The sequence below is a fragment of the Lepeophtheirus salmonis genome, chromosome 3 (genome assembly GCF_016086655.4).
Source record: "Lepeophtheirus salmonis chromosome 3, UVic_Lsal_1.4, whole genome shotgun sequence".
NCBI lineage: Eukaryota > Metazoa > Arthropoda > Copepoda > Siphonostomatoida > Caligidae > Lepeophtheirus > Lepeophtheirus salmonis.
The window spans coordinates 6749824-6771018 of record NC_052133.2 but is presented as its reverse complement, the minus strand read 5'-3'; the positions used below and the strand labels follow the sequence as shown (position 1 = coordinate 6771018).

Here is a 21195-nt window from a genome sequence, read left to right as displayed (position 1 = left end):
GTTAATACTTGTGATTTTTCAATGGTAGCATTGTGCCGGTCACACATTGGACTAATATCCAGTCCTTCTTCTTTTTCCTTATCCCCTTGTTGAAAGAATTCTTCCATAATTCGACTACACCACTCTCGATAAAGCTTTATATGCTTTGTTGGTCCTGACAAATCAGCACAATGAACCATGTTTTGAAGAACCTGAAGAAAGATTAAAATTTATATTTGATATAAAAAAAAATTTAATTTGTGTGTAACAACATAATTCTGGATTTTTGCAAATGTATAGTAACAAAATTGTGCTATGTTTTTTTTTCTTGTGAAATATGTATACATATAAACATTTCATATAGCAGCTAATACATTGCCTTGGAGTCAACAACAAATGATTTTCAGATGCAGAAAGTAGGTGGGTTGTTGGTTTATTTTGGTGTCCATGATACCGGCCTCGATCAAGGAAGCCTCTGGATACCGTTTATGGGTCTGTCAACAGGACTCCTCTTTTGCCTCACCTACAAAATGACTCACGATTGGTTCCAGGAGCACTGCAACGACTAAATATTAATAAAAGATACTTGGCCTCATAGATCTACCGATGGGAATCCGATGGTTTTTTTTGTTTGGCGCTACCTTGAGTCGAAGTTCAAGAGGAGTCCTCCCACAGCAAAGGAATCTCTTATTGACTCCTTCGTCCTGGGATGTAATAATTTCGATCATGCTCTAGTTTCCAGTGACTGTGCACAGTTCAGGACCCGAAGCGAGCCGAACTTTTTTGTAGCCAACAGAGGCTACGTAGAGTGAGATATATTTTAAATGATTGTATCTGCTGCTCAATTTTAATTTTGAATCAATCTGATAAGATGACCATTTTATTTTGATTTAAAATAGATCGATCAAATGTACAGGATTTTGTTGTTACATTATATATATATATTTTTTTAAATAACAAAAAGCTTACTTGAATTCTATCCGTATAATTATCCAAAAGCAATACCCCTGACCCAGCAACTTTTTTGGTTTCAACCATAGTCTTCAAATCTGCTAAAAGGCTCATGTGCTTTGACATATCCGTTGCCAAAACCTACAAAGATAAAATGAACTTATGTATTCAAAATTATGCAACTTATTCATGATGGATCTAAGAAAGTTAAAGTGTTGAAAATTATTTTTAAACATCCTTTTCCATCAATTAATTAAAATTACAGAATAGATAATACTGAGAGTTGTCCATTAAAATATCAACACTTTTAATTTTAAACTTCAACAAAACTTAATTTTTTAATTAACAATTGCTATTCAATAAAAATTAATACTATAAATATATGTGTGTTTGAACTCTCTTAACCATTAATATAGCAACCCTTAGCGGCAATGGTAGCTTCCAGGCGTTAGACAAACGCCTGGTACCCGCTGTATATGTAGTCGTCTGTCATGGCATCCCAGTGCTGGCTGACAGCGGCCTTGAGGGCCTTGGTATTTGGATGACGGTCATCTGTTACTTTAATTTATAAACAACAATCAATAGTTTTAAAGGAATCTAACAATACACTTTTGAATGCAATTTGAATACAATCTTGTATTTTTTAGTTTAATCTAAAAACAAACAAACACACAATTACCTCATTTTTGTTGCATAGATTGATACTCTAAAACCTATATTCATACATAGATCAATAATTTTCTTATAAAATTCTCATGATATACGACTTTTCATTCATATTTACTATATTTTGCAAGAATGACAATATTTCAAATTAAATATTTGATCATCATATACTAAGAGTCCAACAAAATTTTTAAGTAAATTCAATTTTAACATTTACATGTAAGCCTCCAAAAAATGTGAGGACATTCATATTCAAAATGCTCTCAAAAGTACATTAAAAAAAATTTCCCTTGAGGAAGTAATTAAAAAAGAACCAAATACTTTTTAATCTTTATTTTCATTTTAAATTCATCACTAAGGCAAATGAAATGTTTTATCGTTTTCCAACTAGCTGATTGAGGTTATATATATTAAAGTATTATCTAATAAAGAGTTTTTCGGAGTACCGGTACTGTAAATAATGTCATCGAGATAAGTAATATATTTAAAGTTAACCTATACTAAATTTATGTTAGAATCAGTAACTGTGATATCAATATTAAGCCACAAATGTCGTAACCCATAAATTTCTGAAGTCTCATAAAAACACAAAAAAAAATGTATTTCATAAAAAAATAGTAATGAAACTTTCTTTATTATTAAAAAGTATTTAAATTTTCTTAAGTAGTCCCTTTACCCCCTCACTCCCCAAAACAAAATCCTACGGACGCCCCTTGTATTTTATGGGAGGTACATTTGTTTTGTTTTTTTATCGTCAAAAAAAGTAGCGAAAAAATTAAATGATATATAGGTACTAATGTTGGTTTTTGTTCAGAAAATTATAGACCAGCTGAGATCATAATTATTTTTAGTGAGGCCCAACTTATTTGGTTAAAATAAGAAGTTTGCTTTAGATAAATCTCAAAGAAAAATGAGGGTTATAACGGTACTAAAGAAAAATTGGTCACATTTAAAATTTGTGATGGTTTTATTCTGTAGATGAATTGTTTATGAATTAATATGAAGGTAAATGAATTTTATTAAAAATATTTGTACAACTCGTTTATCAGAAAGAGATTTAAAGTATTACATATTTTGAGACTGAAAATATCGGTTCACGATGTAATTTTGGATTATAGTCTAAGATCGCGGGCTGGGTCGAAATATTAATACAAATAGTCAAAAAAATAACTTAACCAGAACCAAAAATAAATTTGGTCTTAAAACTAGCCTGAACACTAATAGATTGCAAGATAATGGTTGAACCAAAGTAGTATGTGGTTTATTTACCATATCAATAACCATTTTTCGAAGTGTTTGTCTTTGTTTTTTACTCAAATTCACAAAAAAATTTGCATCTTCATTTTGAAGGAGTTTGAAGGCCACTGCTAAATGATGATTTTCCAAAACAGATTCGTCATTGTACATCAGAGCTAGTTCTGAACCTAAAATTAAACAAAAAGGTAGAAAAGTGAGTCTCTGCATAAGCTGAATGTGATTCATTATTATGTTATACCTCTACACATTATATATAAAGTAAAAGTCGAATAACTCGATGTTGTTACGTCAGCTTTGTTTAAAAAATAGAGTAGATGTATTTAATATAAGAAATAAATATCCATTTTTATGTTATTTTATTAATATTTACAAATAATTTCAAGAATTAATAAAACCATTTGCGATATTCGTAGAGAAAATTAACAATGCTAATTTGCTTCATGGTCAACTTTTTTTAAAACATCATACATGCTGTGGGGAAAAAAAAAGGACCTATATGTGTGAATGAATATTTTTAATCGACTTTAACTTAATTTTATTAATCAAAACTTTCCATATTTTTGTATGGATATGGGTTGCAATAATTTGAAGAAAAAAAATAATTTTTTATAATTGTGCTTTTATTTAGTGATGAACGTGAAAATCATAGAGTAAACGTTGAATATCTTTTTTGATCTCCAAAATTTATACATCAATTACTAAGCTTTGTTTGAGCTCTTCAAACAATAGTGAAGTACTTTGTGTTATTCAAATTTTGAGAAATTTTTCAAATTTTCGTTCCAACTCCACCTCATTTAAGTTTTTCTAACTTTTTGACCCTTCCCTTAATCGAGGTTCAATGAAGAAAACCCATCAACCAATACCCCAACACATGTTATCAGCACAACAAAACAGTATTTACTGAAGTAAAAAAGTATTTTAGGTCGCAATAGGAGACAATGTACGTCCTAAAATGACTTTGAATGGATAGACATTAAATAAACATGTTGAATATAGTATTGTATCAAAAATTGACTGCAAACAAAAAGAAGCAAAATAAAAATCATCAAAAACAGAAAAGAAAGGTTACTTAAACAAAACAAAAAAAATGCTTGATTAAAAAACACTCAAAATACTTCAACAACAAAACAGGAGATATATTGTAAAAAAAACCCCTTTCATTACTTATTAAAATATACATTTATATAATAATATTTCCTCAACTCATAGAAATAAATGTAGAAGACGAGATGAACCCGATTTTTTTCATGTGAAAGTGATTTAAATTCCAGTTATAAAATAAATAGTCAATCATAGATGTAATAATTTTCAATAAAAGTCAAAAATGATATCCAATATTGGAAATGCAATTCAAAGAGCATTTGAGCGACGGTAAATACTTTTATTTAATTTGTAGTCTTGCTTTCGATCTTTTTTCTAACTGATAAACAAAACAAAAATTACAAAAAGTTTTTTATTATACAAAGTTTTGTTACTGCTTGTGATACGAAAATATATGTGTATACAGTCAACTGTTAGCAATTTATCTGGATTATAATAAAAGTTGAGATATAGCTAAATATTTATCTACAATGTGGCAAGGACTATTGTTTTGACACATCCATATACTCAAATTATCCAACTTTTACTGAAATTTTAAATCTTTGCATATATTTTAATGATATTTCACTGTGTTTTATATATACTTATATTTAGTTATATATATATATATACATATATACAATAGCTACAAATTTTTACTTGTGTTGATAAGAAATTGGTTTGTTAATCCAGGATGATCAACATCGTGGATTGCAGCAGCAAACAGAGCCGACATTACTTCAAGCGGAGTAAAAACAGACTGAAAAAAAAAAATTAATTTATTATTTGATGAAAGAATGATATTATGTTTTGATTTTCAGTGACATTTAATTACATATTTAGATTAAATATGTCACTTTTACATTCTTTCAATTATATGAAAGAGTAATTGCAAATCAAATGCCTAAAGATTTCCCACAAAACATTTTATAGTTCAATTTAAATTATCTCCCAAATAAATAAAAATATCCCTTCCATTTTTACAACTCTTGTAGATGGCATTTGGTGATGATAAATAATACATAATTGTTGATAAAAAAAATCTGATATAACAAAAATAAAATTAGATCAACGAGGCTAAATTCAAGATTTTAAACTTGGTATACACCACCATTTTCCAAAATTACAAAAATAAAGGATTTAATATCTCGGGAACCGCACATCTAAATTTCTGTGTAAAATTGACATAATTACTAAATTTTATCAAATTCAGAGATTTTATTATTTGATTTTTACTGACAGTTTCACCTATACTTTAAATTTAATAATTACAAAATTGATTAATTTCAATAATTGAATGTGTTTGTAATTATGATTCCACATGTTCTTTTCGAAAATAATGCAAAGAAAAAATTAAAATTATATTAAAGGTATAAAGATAATTTGTAGTAACCTCAAGAGCTGGACTATTTAGCAATACGTGAGTAGACTGTGTAACATCTGCGGAATGCAAATTATTGTGATATGGGACATCTTTCAAATAATGATCTTCAAGTGTCATCAAGAAATTAATAAATGTTTTATGTGGTATTTTAAATTGATTTATCAAATCTCTTTCCTGAAATAAACAAATAAAATAAGTTTAATTTAAATAAATACATTCGTATAAAGTAAATATGCATCAAACCTTAAAAATTGAGTAGGTCAATGCTGTTAGTGGACGACTATTTGTCAATGTATGAATAAGAAAAATATCCACTCCCCATTGGTCAGATTTACCCAATATCTGAAAATAAACAAATGATAATCCATTAATTCAATGGATGTTAATTAATTATTTAATAGGTTTCCCTTTATCTCTTGATCAAAGCATAAATCTCACCTTTTTTTTTTGTTTATCTCTCAAAGTATAGATTATACTTATTTTGAAGAATGCTTTACTAATTAATGTTTAATGGCTATGTGAAGATTAGAACTTAATTAAGGTATAATTCCCCTCTTATTGATATTTACTCTTTATATCTTAAATCAATTTATTTGAAAGGTGTCAAAGGCATACTGATTGGATGTTTTAATGGTTAAACTATTTATTTAAGTTACCACACATGTAACAACAACTTTTTTGATCCTAACTTACAAGTTAAGAATTATAAGGCATGTCATTTTTAAGACACTGATTGTACCTATAACTAACAGTTGTATCAAAACTATTTCTTGATCCGATTGGATTCTGATATCTCAAAATTGCGTTCAATGATTTTTATAACATCGACAATAAATGATAGATAAGAGACTAAGCGATGCAACAGCTAAGACTCTTATTTATTATCTCCCCTCGTTTTTTTTTAAATCGTTCAACGCAATTGTGAGATATTAGCATTTAAAGTGATTGAGAAATAGTTTTCATACAACATGGAACAAATAATTTGTGAATCACTATTATTTTTATCAATGAAATGTCTTTTTGTCATGTTTTTATACAACTTTGATCCTAATTCCTCACTGGAAGATGTTGTCCAAAATATTTGCAAAACGGAACAAAGCAGCTTTTTTGTAAGCGATTCACTTGATCCATAGGTGTGAAATTTTAAAGCCAGGTCGCGTAAAAAAAACCACTTACTCTGTGCAGGAGTCACTTAAAAATAAAATTGCCAAGTAGACCGGTGTGGACACCAAGACTGTGTGCAAACGTCTAGAAGCCGAAGAATCGTAGGAAAGGAAGCCTGGAAGTGATCGCCCTATGTCAAAGTCCTAATTTTTGATCAAAAAGGCTGTCATGACTGCCCAAAGAAAGCCCATTAGATCACATGTCAAGGACCTTAATGTTTCAAAGGACACCGTCAGACATAAAATAAGTTTACATTTTGTGAATAATAATTTCACAAGCTTATAGAAAATATCATAATTAAAAAATGTTTTGAATTTTTACGAAATATCATCAAAACTTGACATATTTTAAGCCTTAAGACATAGAGATGTGTAATTTAAAGGAATTCATTTATATTTTATTTTTTTTAGAAATTATACTAATTCGTAGTATATAATTTTTTGGCCTTTTGAATAAAAATATTATATATCAAAATATTTTGGATATTATCTTCCAATGAGAAATTAGGATCAAAGTTTTATAGAAACAGCACAAAATCACATTTCATTGATAAAAATAATAATGATTCACAAATTATTGTTACATTATTCATATATCAATAAATTATAAGAGGATTTTATGGTCATGAATGTTAAATAATTAAATCTTAAAACGAGTATAACAAATCCATTGGTATTTATGTAAAAGTGAATCATTTAAAAATACAGAATAGTTCAATTATTTATCATATTTGTTTATTACATACATATAGAATAAAAAAAATAGTGAATAATGGCGCACGTAAATTAATATTGAAATTTCGTTTCACAACCTACTAGCCTTTGTTTGCTGTTCCTGTTATATCATTGCTCAACTTATAAGGAAAGCTAAAGGTTTTCTCAAAAACAATTATCATACATATTGCAAATAAATTTTTTTATAATCATTCACACGAATCCTTATTCGGTATTTTACTACGATTATATGTCATTTTCCTGCATAGCTTTTAGCTTCTGATAATTTATATTATTTGAGAATATCCTGCATGACATATTCCCCGTCTTTTTGTGTTTTATATTACATGTTCGAACTTAAATTTTATCCTGTTGTGTTGACACAATCCTTTGGAGTTTCTTAAATTTATTCAAGCCTCAACTAAGATAATTATTATGAGTCAAGTGTCACTATTTTTAATGAGTTCATTCGAAAAAGGCTCATGACCCCGGATACGTAATTCTTTTGGCTTTTCAATCTCTATTCCTTCTTTATTCCCTTAATATTTTCCTTCTAAATATCTATAGATGAGATGAAACAGTTAAGAATAAAGATAAGGTTCAAACCCTTAATAGTAAAATATAAAAGTACGTCGAATATACCGTGCGGAAAAATATCCAAAAGACGAAACACCATGTGGTAAAATGACCGATTGCAAAAATTTGTAATACAAAATTATCATTCAGCCCTTTTTTTACGGCTTTTCATCAAATCTTAAATTAAAATCTTTTTACACTCATTCTTTATTTATTTGACAAATGAATTTAAAATTATGTAATGAAATGGTTTCAGCTATTGCAATATTAGATATGACAAAAATACATATAGGATGTCAGTTTGAAAAATATATTAAATATATATATATGGATTTTTCTGATAAAATTTATTTTCTCGTAAATTTAAATATATTTCTCTCAATGAAACGAGATTTTTTTTACTGCTTTAATAAAACTTTCATCAAGATATGTCACAGGAAGATACAGTCCTGGATGAAAATAATTTATCTTCATTTGGCAACATTCACGTACTACTTATTAGACTTGTCAACAAATTTTTTCAATGTGTTAAAGTAGTGCGTTCATGATTCCTTCTACCTTGAGAAACATAAAAATGACCGTTATTGACAAAAATTTATGTTACTTTAATCTACAGAAAGCAACATTTTATATACTATAATTAGTAGAATAAATATATGATAATATTTTTGAAGCTAAAAATGTTAAGTAACTGCTAACATATTATTTTTTTATGTTATTAAAAAAATAATAAAGATATTAGTCTTTATTTGACGAGAAATTATCATTTTGTCATTGTGATAAAAAATGAGGAATTTATTTGATTGTCAATGATTGGGGAATATTTTAAGTATTTACAAGGCATTTTCTCCGATTCAGAAAAAGATAAAAAATAATTACAATAGTTTTTGAAAACATATTTTTTAATTATATTTTATGGTTTTTTCTTTTATTTAGATCCTTCAGGGTGAAAAATATTACTAAACACTCTGTAGGCCAAAAAAAATAAATCCACAAATACAGGTTGTAAATATCATTTTCTTGTTGTTCGGAGTCAATGCAATCAAGAACACACCATATCAATTACAGACAACAATAATTACATTTTGTTGATCAGTGCTATCAAAATAGCGTGAATGCCTTGTTTGATAAATATTGTTTACACACATACGAGGGTGGTCTGAAAAGTTTCTGACCTCAACGTGAAGATGGCAGCACTCGTAAATAAAAGCTGTTGTTCAAAATGACTCAAACTTTTGTGTGTAACTGTCAACAGGTGCTAGATAGATGTGACTAGCTGGTGATGACATTTTGAACCAAAAATATTAAAGGACAGCTCAATATTAGAATGTGTCAATTTTCATAAAAACACTCACATTAACACACTGAAACGACTGTTACAAAACAACTAAATTGTCTAAACATTGATAAATAACTGTCAACAGATTCTAGATAGATGTGACTAGCTTTTATTTATGAGTTCTGTCATATTCAAATTTCGATTGAAAACTTTTCAGACCACACTCTTATAAATACTCGACAATTAACTAAATTTGTAAAATAAATTAAAATGTTCCAATTTTGACCTTTTTTATTTGAAACAACCCCAAGTATAAATTGATGGTGAACATATACCTCGGCAAGCTCTTCTTCGTGATCAGTTTGTACTCCGTATACTGGAATGGACGCATCCGCTGCAAGGCTATTTGTGTGCGAAAGAGCTCTTTTAAAGCCTGAAATTTGATTCATTGTAGCACTTTTTTGTCTATTTTGTAAGACTTGTGTGGACATTCCGGCCATGTTGAAAGAGGCCCCTGGTATTTGGGTATTTCCTGTGCCACTAACACTACTCCCAATACCACCAACCTCATTCTTACGTGTTGTTCCTTCTTCATCTAATTGTTGAGTTCGAAAAGTTTGAATATCGACTTCCTGTTGTTTATCTGTAAAATAATATATGGAATCAATTTATGTACATACATTATTGATATGTGTATATTTTATGATTAGTTTTGCTTTGATTGGGATACAATAGAGATTAATCAAGTTGATTGCATAAGATTCTAACATATAAAGAATATTTTTATAATGAAAAGATGAAAGCTCAATCAAAGTATTTATAAGTAGTGGGGAAGTGTGGGCCTGGTTGATTGTTTGTGACATATTATAAAAAGTTTTTATAAGTGATGTTGACATATTAACTGTATTTGTAGAATTCAAACCAGTCTTTCACTTTTAGAGACAAGGGTCAAAGCATAGTCAATCGTAATTCTAATAGCTATAGAGAATTAATACACGTACACATTGGCTCGAACCCGGAACATCAATGTAAAAATACATGGTGGCTACCTTCAAAAAGGAGAAAATTACCTGTCAAAAGATAACATTTAAAAAAAATATTCAGATCTACATTATTTGGCAGGTACCCGTTCTTTTTTAAAAGATCATTGTCTTATATCTATCCCTATTGATAAGTAATTTAGATTATTTTCCTTTGTTATAAGTACTAATGCATACAATTGATGAGTCATGACTTGCCTTTATAGGTACAAGGAATGCACATTCTTTGATTTAATGCAATCTCATCAATCAAAAAGGGCAATGGAAATCAATTTAAATTTGACGAACTGGAGACAGCTAAAAAGTCATGTCATATTTTGAAGCCTCATTATCACATAATTTCATTAATTATTCTTATGGTTTTCAAATAATAGATTTTCCTATTAGCCCTAGACCTCCTATTCTAGAGGCATATCACTCATCAAATACTAAATTACATACTCCATTGTATGATTACATAATTACAAACTTTTTAAGATTCTTAAATAAAGCTATAGGTATATTCAGGTAAAATTACTCACGGGTATTAAAATATCCGATTTTACTTGAGATCAAAGTTCAATTACTCATGTCTCCCCATCCCTAATACAAACATTTCAAGTATCCCTAACTTTTGAAAATCAGTTAAGTTACATCTATTGCTAATATTAAAGTACTGATAAAAAACTAATTACTACATTCTGGCTATCAAATGTTGAGCAAAACTACCATTTGTATACTACATAAACTACTATATAAACAATTTGCGAAAAAAGGCTGGCATTTAGCTGAAAAATACTAAGTAAACATAATGGCTTATAACGAGCATTGCTCTAAAATCATTTATATGCCAACGAAGTGCAAACTTGGTACTTTAGTTGTGATATAAATTTTAATTTTGGCAATTTTTACTCCATCAATTAAGCATATTTGCGTTTTCTTATTTGACACAACACCCATCGATTAATACTAGCCATAGTGTATCAATGATCCTTTGAACACATATTAGACTTAGAATGTTAATATCTCACTAAATAACTAAACCTGGTAATAATATTTAACTCTTAAATCAACTGCATTTTTGACAAAAGAAGAGAGTTAAAATGTAAGTTTATACTTCAATGTAGAAAATAATAAATTAAAACGGAAAAAAAGTTACTCTAAGTGTGTTAAATAAATAAATCACAGTACTGGACTATGTATTTTCAGACCACCCTCATTGATTGCAGTTACTGAACCAGGGCTTGACGGTCGTTGAAATTAGCCACTTCCCAATATTATTAGTCGAAAGAAATCACTACCTTTGAGAAAAGTTTACTATCCCAGAATATTACAAATATGGGATATTTTTTAGAATAAAATAAAGATATTTTGGTTTTAGAATAAGATCAGTCCTAGAGCACAAAACTCCATAGGAAGCGGAAGATTGCAAAATTTGTCTTTGAAAAGATATTTTACTGAAAAATCACCCATAATTATTGGTTATAGTAATTGGTTATTGTATAAAAGTGCGAATCACAACACATAAAAATTTGCTAAAAAATGAAGTGTGTCAACTTCCTTGCGTATCAACTAGTTCCCTCTGAGTAAAATTTTTTGTATTATATTTGTAATACATTTGTATTAAAAAAAATAAGCAAAACTAAAAAAAAAGGAAATATTATATTAAATTTAAACAATTTAATAGATGAATGAGGCTTTCTACAATTCATCAATTTAAATATTGCAACTAGTTTAATCATACAAAAATGTAACAAACAATAATTGATTAAAATTTGAGTAAAAGGTTTTTTTTAAAAGTAGAATTGAAAAATGTTTCAGTATAAGAAATCTCATAATAAAAAAATTGTATTATATAATTTGTGTAAATAAAGTTTTATAATTAAAAATATAACTTATCCTCATTTATAATTTCTAACTTGCCCACATTGTCTACATAAATGAGTGTACTTCTATATAAGGGGAGACCGTTGGACAGTTTCAACACTCCATGTTTGTTTGACTCCCCAAATTTCAACATAAATGCTTATTAGACCGGTTGAAAATCAAGTGGTACGTAAAAATGAATTAAATGTAGGAGGGGTATGGCAGAGTTAACATAACAACTCACATTAAAAAAATTTATATTTTTACTTTAAAATATTATTTGAGAACTCATGTTAAACAATGGTCGTGTGTAGCTAAGCCTCACACTATCGAAGATAAGAAGTACACTATATCAACTAAAAAATTAATGAATATACCTTTAGATGAGGTTTAGAAACAAGCATGTATAGATAAAGCACAGCAAATGAGTGCTCTAGAGACTGAAGTTATCACCATCTCATCACATCATTGTAAGCAGCTGTTATTATTATGTTTTCATTCTTGAGGAGAGAATATATATGTATCGTGTAATTATGTGTGAGTGTAGTCTTGAAAAATGGTGAGTAATACTGATCATTTCTTCGGTATTAAGCAAAGTATATCTGTCTGTATAAAAAACATTCATGGGGTGAACTTTATATAGTGTCGAATGATGCCTCAAAATAAATGGTACATTGATTAATTAGCCTATTTGCCTCTTGTTAATTCGAACGGATATACTTGTTGCATTAAAAAGTTTCGAAAGTACACTAAAACAGACTTGAATATAACAACTCTTTATAACTACATAGTCCTGCAGTACAACTCATTTGTAGTTCAAAAGCAGAGGTGGAAATATTAAAGTCCGAGCCAGTCATGTATTATGATTTGGAGGTTAGACCAGATACTCTGGGTAGAATAAAGACTGGATCATCATTTAAAAATGTTTCTAATGAAATGGATATACCATGAGGTGGATGAGGTCCAAGAAAGGCCTGAGTCACAAAATTGGAAAGGGACGGAAGAAAATTCTTAGCACCAATGTAAAAATTATTATTGGCAAATCCTTGGGGAAAAGGCGGCAAAGCTGCAGAAAATTAGCTCGTCGTTTATTAGGGACTGGCAAAGCGTGCTCCAAGGGCTCTGTTAACAGATATCTAAACACAAATATTGGTTGTAAATTCTTCAAAAGGCAAAAAATTCCAAGATTGACTCAAAAAACATTCATGATAATAATGAGTTCTCGAAAATGGCCAGGAAACTGTCTTCTGAAGACTGGAAAAATGTTATCTTCAGTTAAAAGTCACCTTTTCCCCTGTTTTGGTTTTTAAACAAGCAGGTAGATCAAATTTGGGCTAGAGATCGGGAAAATGTTATGCCAATTGAGACTCTTAAGAAATCTCAAGGAATCCAAGTCTGGGAAGCAATTTTAGCTTCTGCGCTCTGTGACCTTCACATAATGCCTCAAAGCTTTCACCTTACACCTCATAACTATGTCTCAGATATATTGGAAGGTCATCTTGAACCAATTTTGGCCAGAAAAGAAAGACTATGGTTCCAATAAAACTGGTTCACAGGAGGTCTGACGTAATTGTATACAGGATGTAGCTCCTGCATACACTGCTACCATGACTGAGTCATTGCTCAAAACCCAAATATTCAGTTTTTGGGTAAGAGGGTGTAGCTAGGCAACAGCCCAGATATCAACCCGATTGATACTCTATGGTCAATTTTGAAAGAAAGGCCTTACAGTCTGTATTTTGCTCCTCAAAATTTGAAAGAGTTGGAGATAATACTAAAGAGAGAGTGGACAAACATTCCTCTGGACACTATTCTATGCCTGCTCGTGTAGATGCTATATTTCGTAGTAAAGGTTCTAAGATTGTAAGCTAAATAGAAATACATGTCCTTGGCACTGAATCTTTTGTATTTATATAATGTATCATTTATTTTGAGCCATAGTGTATATTTATCGTAACCATATTTCGACTTAAAATTAACAAAGTAGTCTTAATGAAGTATTACGGGCGTGTGCATGTAACCTCGAACGTGTATAGATAGTGCACTGTATAAAGTGGTCCCTGATGTATATCACATATATATTTTTATCTAAGAAATATCAATGTCTTGATATCATTTAACTATTGTACGCAGGTATTTATAACATCGAATATATTTTGATTATGCAGCACTTTTTTTGTTTTCTTTTCTTATTGCTCTCTTATGTATATCATAATTCATTTCCATTTGTAGTATACATATGTTATGATTTGAATAAAATATAAATGTATTTATGTAAAAACTTGCAGGCTTTTTGTACTTAGGATACGGGGGGATACTGGTACATTTGTTTTCGTAAGTAAGCGCTAAAGAGACTTAAGTAATCATCTTTAAAAAAATGAAATCTTTACTATTATTCTAGACAGCAAAACACACATGAATTGTCGACGCCTAATAACAATCGACAATGTCATTTAATCGCGAGCTAAATTGCAAGACCAGTTGTAACTATCGCCCTCAAGAACAGTTTTTATATATTATAAAATTTGATAGTTTTTTTTACAGAATATTCTCCATTTTATTATAGAACAGTGATGTAAATTTTATTACTTTAGGTGGTTATGCATCAGTCCTGATTTATTTGGTATATTCTAGTCTCGTCTTAGGACCAGTCCTTAAGACTTTAAACTTTCAGTATTAGAACTGATTAAAAAAGAAGAAGAAATAAGGTAGAGTGCCGTCATCATGAACACAACTGGACAGGACTGAAGTCTTCATTATTAACCTTTTTATGGGGAACTGGGATTTTCTGCACTCAAATTTGTAAAAAAAAATGTTCCAAATCTGTCTAAAATAGATTTTATTGGTTAAAATTTTGAATATGCTCCTAAAATATCCTTCAGAATAGATGCAACTTTTTTGATGTTACAAAAATATACTTTCATGGAATTTTTCGAAATTTTGCAACTTTTAATCAAGGTTTGGTGAACTTCATTAATTTGTTAACTTTTAAGTCGTTCTTAAGCTTTTGTATATTTCCTCGTTTTTCAGATTAAAGTAAATGTGTTCTTACAAATTTAATATCAACTGTTATTCTATATACATACTCAATTTGAGAAAAATTAATGGGTACATTTTATTACCCCTTATTTTAAGTATTTCGTAGTTGATTTAAGTTTTTATTGAAAATGGAAATTATAATATTCAACTATAATAATTACAAATCAGATATCGTTGATGCCAAGATCTAATGTTAATCAGATTAAGTAGAGTAACTTCGAATCTTTTTCAACTGTGTATCACGAAATAAAATTTGTTGAATATTTGGGTTAACGTTTAAAACAAGTTTATTAACTAAGTCAAAAAAAGGATATTCACTAACCGAGGCTTAAATAAGGCCTAACACATTAATGGCTGTAGTACTTTGATGTTCGGGAAAACAGGACTTTTTCATTGCTCCAGCCATGAACTGGACCCGACTTTTTCTATGAACAGGGTAGGGCAGCAAAACGTGGACTCGAGAGATGGATTTAGAAATACACCAATAATTTTATATTTACAATAATAGGCAAAGAAGTCATGTTAACAAAACATGTAGACCAGGTTTTGGGAAACTTTTTTTGACTCAATATGCCCACTTTCATTATCAATCACAGTCTTTATACGTCGCCTGAAAGGCTATGTAAGAGTTGATGGCAAACTCCTCTGACATGTTGTCCCATGCGCCACACAGGAAGACCTCAGTAAGTCAACATTTGTGCGTGATGACCTGTTGGTTTCCTTCTCTAAAGTTCCCCATATAAAAAAGTCCAGAAGGTTCAAATCGGGTGAGGAAGGGATCATGTCTCTTAAAACCAGAATCGATGTATATTATCTGCACGGAACTTTTGGCACTTGGGAGACATGTGAGAGGGGGTGCCGTCCTAAGTCCACACATAGTTACCTTCCAGGTAGTTAGTATTCAGCCATTGCAAGATAGTGTAGCTAAGGACTTTACAGTAGGCATCCTGGCCGATATTATGTGGAGCTTTGAAAAAGAATGGTTGCATCTTCTTTCCATCAGAGGCCATAACGCCGATGATCATTGTTTAGGCTGGATATTTGTTGTGGTAACCCCCTTGGACCTCTTCTTTTGTTTCCACAAGCCAGTAGTCGTTCCGGAATTGATCAACTGTGAAAATCTTCTTGTCCGACAAAATTTTCACAATTGACCTATTTGCCGGGATCCATGTGAGGACTTTCTTGCACCTCTCGAGCCTCCTGGATTTAATACCCTGTCCGAAGGTGGCGTGGGGTCCTTCCCCACGTCACCAAGTTTTGTTTCATTGCCCACCTGATGGTCCCAGGAACCAAAGAGAAGTCGTCGGTGAAACGATTCATCGACTTAGTGGGATACTGTTTTATATTATTCTCCAAACTAAACAAAAACTTTATATCCCTATTTAAATTATGCCCTGCACTTCCTTACATCCATGAAAGGTTTTCTTCATTTTATCATTGTGGGCAAATTAAAAACCAGGCTCCTAGCCAATTAAACAATCTCCGTAATCTTCATCACATCAGCTCCAGTATCTAGGAGATTTGATATGCGCTGCCGTTTTGCTTTTTGCTCGCTCATAATGATGAAATAACTAAATGATTAGTAAAGTTTGTTTATGTAACGGCAGAAAAAGAGTATTGAAAAATAATCACTTTTCTTTTCATAGTAATGAGAAAATAAACATTAATTTACAGTCCACCTTTTACTGCTCTACCCTGTTTAGTGTCATAAAAATACTATATATAGCAAAATGGTAGGAAAAGGTATTTTAAGAAAGGTTTCGAATTTTTACATAATACTTATTTTACTTATAATTTATGTATTTTATTCATCGTGATATGTACCTTACAAAAGACATCGAACGAAAAACACTCAGATCTTTTTACTTCATCAAATATTAAGGTATTTGATACTTTGTGTATCATAAAACTATTTTATATTTTCCTTTTTTTAACGAAGTGTCTTTCTACAAAGATAAACAATGGCCTTATGTATCAAAAGTCAATTTACCAAAGGAGCAGAAATGTTTATAGTTTTTATAAGTTAGGTAGAACAAGTACTTGTTTTTTTCTTAAATAAAATAACATATAATGTATTTAATTATGGCATTAAGTATACCTTTATGCACATAAATTAGGTATATATTTAATGAAATACTTACCAAGAAAAGTACTACAAATGTATTCTGAGATTTGATTTCCTGATTTTGATTCTGAGAAATGACTTAATTCCTTATTTAGCATACGTTTAAACTGAAAGATAAAAAAACAAATATGTGATACAGTAAATCTTTTTTTAAAAGTAATTTTATTACAACATGTTTTATAAAGTTAATAAATTGTAAATTAGCGATGTATTGAATGTTGCATAGAAATGGGCATTAGGGCAGGTCAACCCCCTCTGTTTCTAGTTTTATTACACATTCTTGTTTTTTTTAAATTGGCTTTATAAAAAATATTATCATTATTTATTTATTTACTTTTTGCTTTTCTATATAGAGTAGAGCCCCCATAGTACTTTTTAAGCCATTGCTTAAAATACTATTCAATCGAACAGTATTTTTACATCGAAAAAAAGTTTAAAAATGAAACTCGAAATCGTTTTGGATCCATTCTTTTGGAAATAAAAAAGTAGCGTCATACTTAACGAAACAACTCACAAACTAATAAAAAATCGTCAAACAACGTGCATTTGAAGATTGGTGTTAACTGAAAAAAAGTTGAATGAAAAATTTAGTACCATATATGGGTGAATTTTTAGGAAAGTGTATTCCAAGCAAGTAATCTAGGTCCTGTGCTAACATTCAGAAATAAAGTGACCCGCTATCTTGTTTCTTATATACATATTATTTCCTCATTTAAATATGATTCTAAATGTTTTTTGCATTGCACTTAAAAAGCCAATTCCGTGAGATATTGGTTTCGTCGATTCTGTTCCCGTAATTGTGATGTCAAAGATTCACCACGCTCTGGAAGGCTAATTGTCGAACATGTGAAAAAGGTAATAGAAATCATCAAGTCCTACGTTCATGTAAGAACTGTAATTTTTGCCAAGGAGATAAACATTTACGGAAAAAACAATTATGGATATCTAATTTAAAATATCAGAGCAAATATCAAGATCATTAATTTTTTGCGATACCGATATGACACAATTGTTGAATATTTTGCTCAATATATCGACCTTACGTCTACCCTAAACCATGCACTGCAGAAATCCAATTGGAAAACACTGCTCTAACCCATTTAAGACAATTAACAGGCGGGATTATTTTAACTGAAGAAATATTAACATACCCATATTCTACACTATAATGTCTTTATATAGACATTAATTCATTTTCTTTACTCTTTTTCTACATATTTTACTTTTTTATAATAAATTTTGTATTGCTACATATTTGTTATATACTATGTATATTTAATTATTTATAAAATATCTTAAAGAAAAAAAATTACTTTAACTTTTTTATATCAAAGTGATATTCTTTAGAAAAAAGTTAAATATTAAATGCATATTTTATAAAGTAGAGCGGGTTGTTTTCAAATGTTATCAAATTTCGATAGTTTGAAAGTTGTTCTGTGCTATAAAAATAAATTACGCAAAACTCCATTGATATACATCGTTATTTTAAGGTTTCACATCCCTGTCAATGTTTAAAAGAAGGCAACAATTATTTATTAAAGCAATAAAGATATAATAACGCATTGTTTTATAATTTTGTACAAAAAATTACACTGATAAACATTTTTCTAACTTATAAAAAATATTTGTAAAGTTATATTCTAAAATCAACTGTAAAAACACAAAAATGAGACTTGCGTATAGCGCTTATCTTTTTTTTCACATTTTTAGAAAGAAAAGATAAAAATATATGTAACATTTTGTTTTACATTATTTTCATTTTTTTGCTCGGTAGAATGATTTTTAAAAAAAAAGTTATATTAATATTTGTTATAGGTTAGAAAAAAGAATATAAAAAAATTGAAAGCAAAAAAAAATTTTTTTTTTGCAGGTTTTTCAAACTTTGATCGAGATGTGCAACCTTAACATGATCTAGTAGAAAACTAATTTGTAAACTTGGCTACGCAAAGATATGAAGAAATTGCCTTTCTACAAAAAAATATTTTTCCAAAATTGTCTATTAAAAAAAATAATCATCCAAAACTTGTCTTTTTAAAAAAAAAAGTTGTACAAATTGTCTTTTAAAAGAAAATAGTCATCCAAAAGTTATCTTTAAAAATATTGTAATTATAAAGCGGTTTTTCCTAAAAAAGTTCAAATTCTAGACCCAAATAATACACCAAAAATGCAACATAAAAAAATACACCTTATGTTTCCTCAGTACATAGTAGCTATAAATAATCATAAAAAAAATCCAAGAATGGTTTCACACCCAAAACTTTATTATTTATTATATTTTTTTTTTGAAAATCCGCAAATTGAGATTTCAAAAACTATTACTTGAGATATTTAAAGTATATTCTATCAGCTGTATTGACAGAATCGAGACGTCGCCGAAATGAGAAGCAAGCCTGGGCAATTTTCCCCATCCACATTACCTACCATCCTTTACTAATCGCTGCCTTGAGGGGGTCAATTTGTTTTTTGCGAGTGATGTGGGTCTTGCTACTCAAAGTGTTCCACCAATAATAATACTGAGAGATGCCTAAATGACTCGTTATTTCAACTCTGTGAGTAAGAAATGTATTTAAAAACAAGCCATGAATGTAATAACAATTTTTAAAATAGATCAACACATTTTTGAAGACTCTAGGGCTTTTCAATTTTTTTTTGTGAGTGTTTTTTTGAAAAATATTTCTTTATAGTTTATGAGAAAATCAAGGAGACTCCAATAATGGCTGTAATTTTCTTTGGGTCCTTTTAAGCTTAAAGGAGATTTTTGGTGATTTTCGATTTTCCTCTTGTGAGTTCATTTTTAAAGGGCTTTGAGCAAAACTTGGCGAGAAGATATACAAATAACAGTACTCCATTTTTCTTTCAATAAACTATAAAAAGGGTTCCCAGATGCTCTAAACTAGTATAAAACTCATTAAAGTTTATTTCCAGCCACTCTTCAAAAAATGAAATTTTGCATGGTGTATTTGTTTACCAAATGACAACTTTTCCGCACTAGTTGTAATCAAAATTCGAAAGACAGCTGAATAACCAGCCGCCCTATTCTAGATACATATATTTATAGAATAAAGATGCGGTTTTATATTAGAAAGTTCAATTAATTCATTTACGTCTTTAGTATATGCTGATGTTATTAATGATAAATAGACCGTATACAACATATATCTATAGGCTTTTCTCCCTAAAATAAATATTTATTATGCGACATACATACACTATACATATTTGTTTATGTATTGAGTAGCTATAAGCAACAAAAAACGCCATCATACATGGAAAATATTTTTTAATTAGTTTCTGACGTGAGTAGGTGTACTACTACTACCAAACAACCAATGAGGGTACTACTATGTACATACCACATTTACAAAATATGGTATGTACCTTAACTTTGTAACGGATTTCAAATACATTTGTACATAGTCGAAACATATTTTTAATGAAAAGTCAGCCTTTCTTGTAGACGTGGGGAAAAGTTCTGATACCGAATGGGGCAAAAGTATTGAGACTTAAATTAACAAATGATACAATCATGTATAATTGTGTATAGATTTAATACCCAAACCAAATTTAAAATATAATTTGTTATCATGATTATTTACCTTTAATAGACCACTTTAGGCTTTAACACTTGGGTGTCGGATTTAGCAGCCCTGGGACTCTAATTACTGCCAGATACTATACTATAGTAGGTTCAGATCTGATAATTGGGGAGGCCAAGAGTTGTTGTCTCAAAATTTGACTTCAGATTCAATAGTCAATTTTTTTGGACGTCCACTCCAGGGGGCTTCTCCAAGATCATAGCCCTTATCTATGCACTACTTGACATTGTTGACGGTTAGCTTTGACAAATATTGCAAATATTGGCCACCTATAACTGTTTTTGTGTTTGTCTAGTGGCAAACAATATTGAAATCTGTAAGCTTTGTTGTGTGAGATTTCCAATGCATATTTAATAATGAATAGTCTTACAGAGACGGGAAAAAGTTATTTACATAATTATTATGTTATTTAGTAACATAACTTTCTTTTTATACTGTATTGTAATTAAGATCTTAAAGTAGTTGCAGATTGGGCTTGTTTTCTTTCTAGGGGCTAGATTC

General features: G+C 29.7%; 1 protein-coding gene across 13 annotated transcripts in view; it reads right to left on the bottom strand.

Annotated features, from left to right (window-relative positions):
* LOC121114281 (3',5'-cyclic-AMP phosphodiesterase 4C) overlaps positions 1–21195 on the bottom strand; it is a 404803-nt gene that overhangs the window by 1133 nt on the left and 382475 nt on the right. For all 13 annotated transcript variants that reach the window (XM_071886962.1, XM_071886960.1, XM_071886959.1 and 10 more), the window contains 8 exons: positions 17115–17205; positions 9385–9692; positions 5561–5659; positions 5327–5491; positions 4594–4693; positions 2866–3020; positions 949–1071; positions 9–191 (listed from right to left, as the gene is read on the bottom strand). In XM_071886962.1, coding sequence (XP_071743063.1) covers positions 9–191; positions 949–1071; positions 2866–3020; positions 4594–4693; positions 5327–5491; positions 5561–5659; positions 9385–9692; positions 17115–17205 — 1224 coding nt within the window. The remainder of the gene's footprint in view (positions 1–8; positions 192–948; positions 1072–2865; positions 3021–4593; positions 4694–5326; positions 5492–5560; positions 5660–9384; positions 9693–17114; positions 17206–21195) is intronic.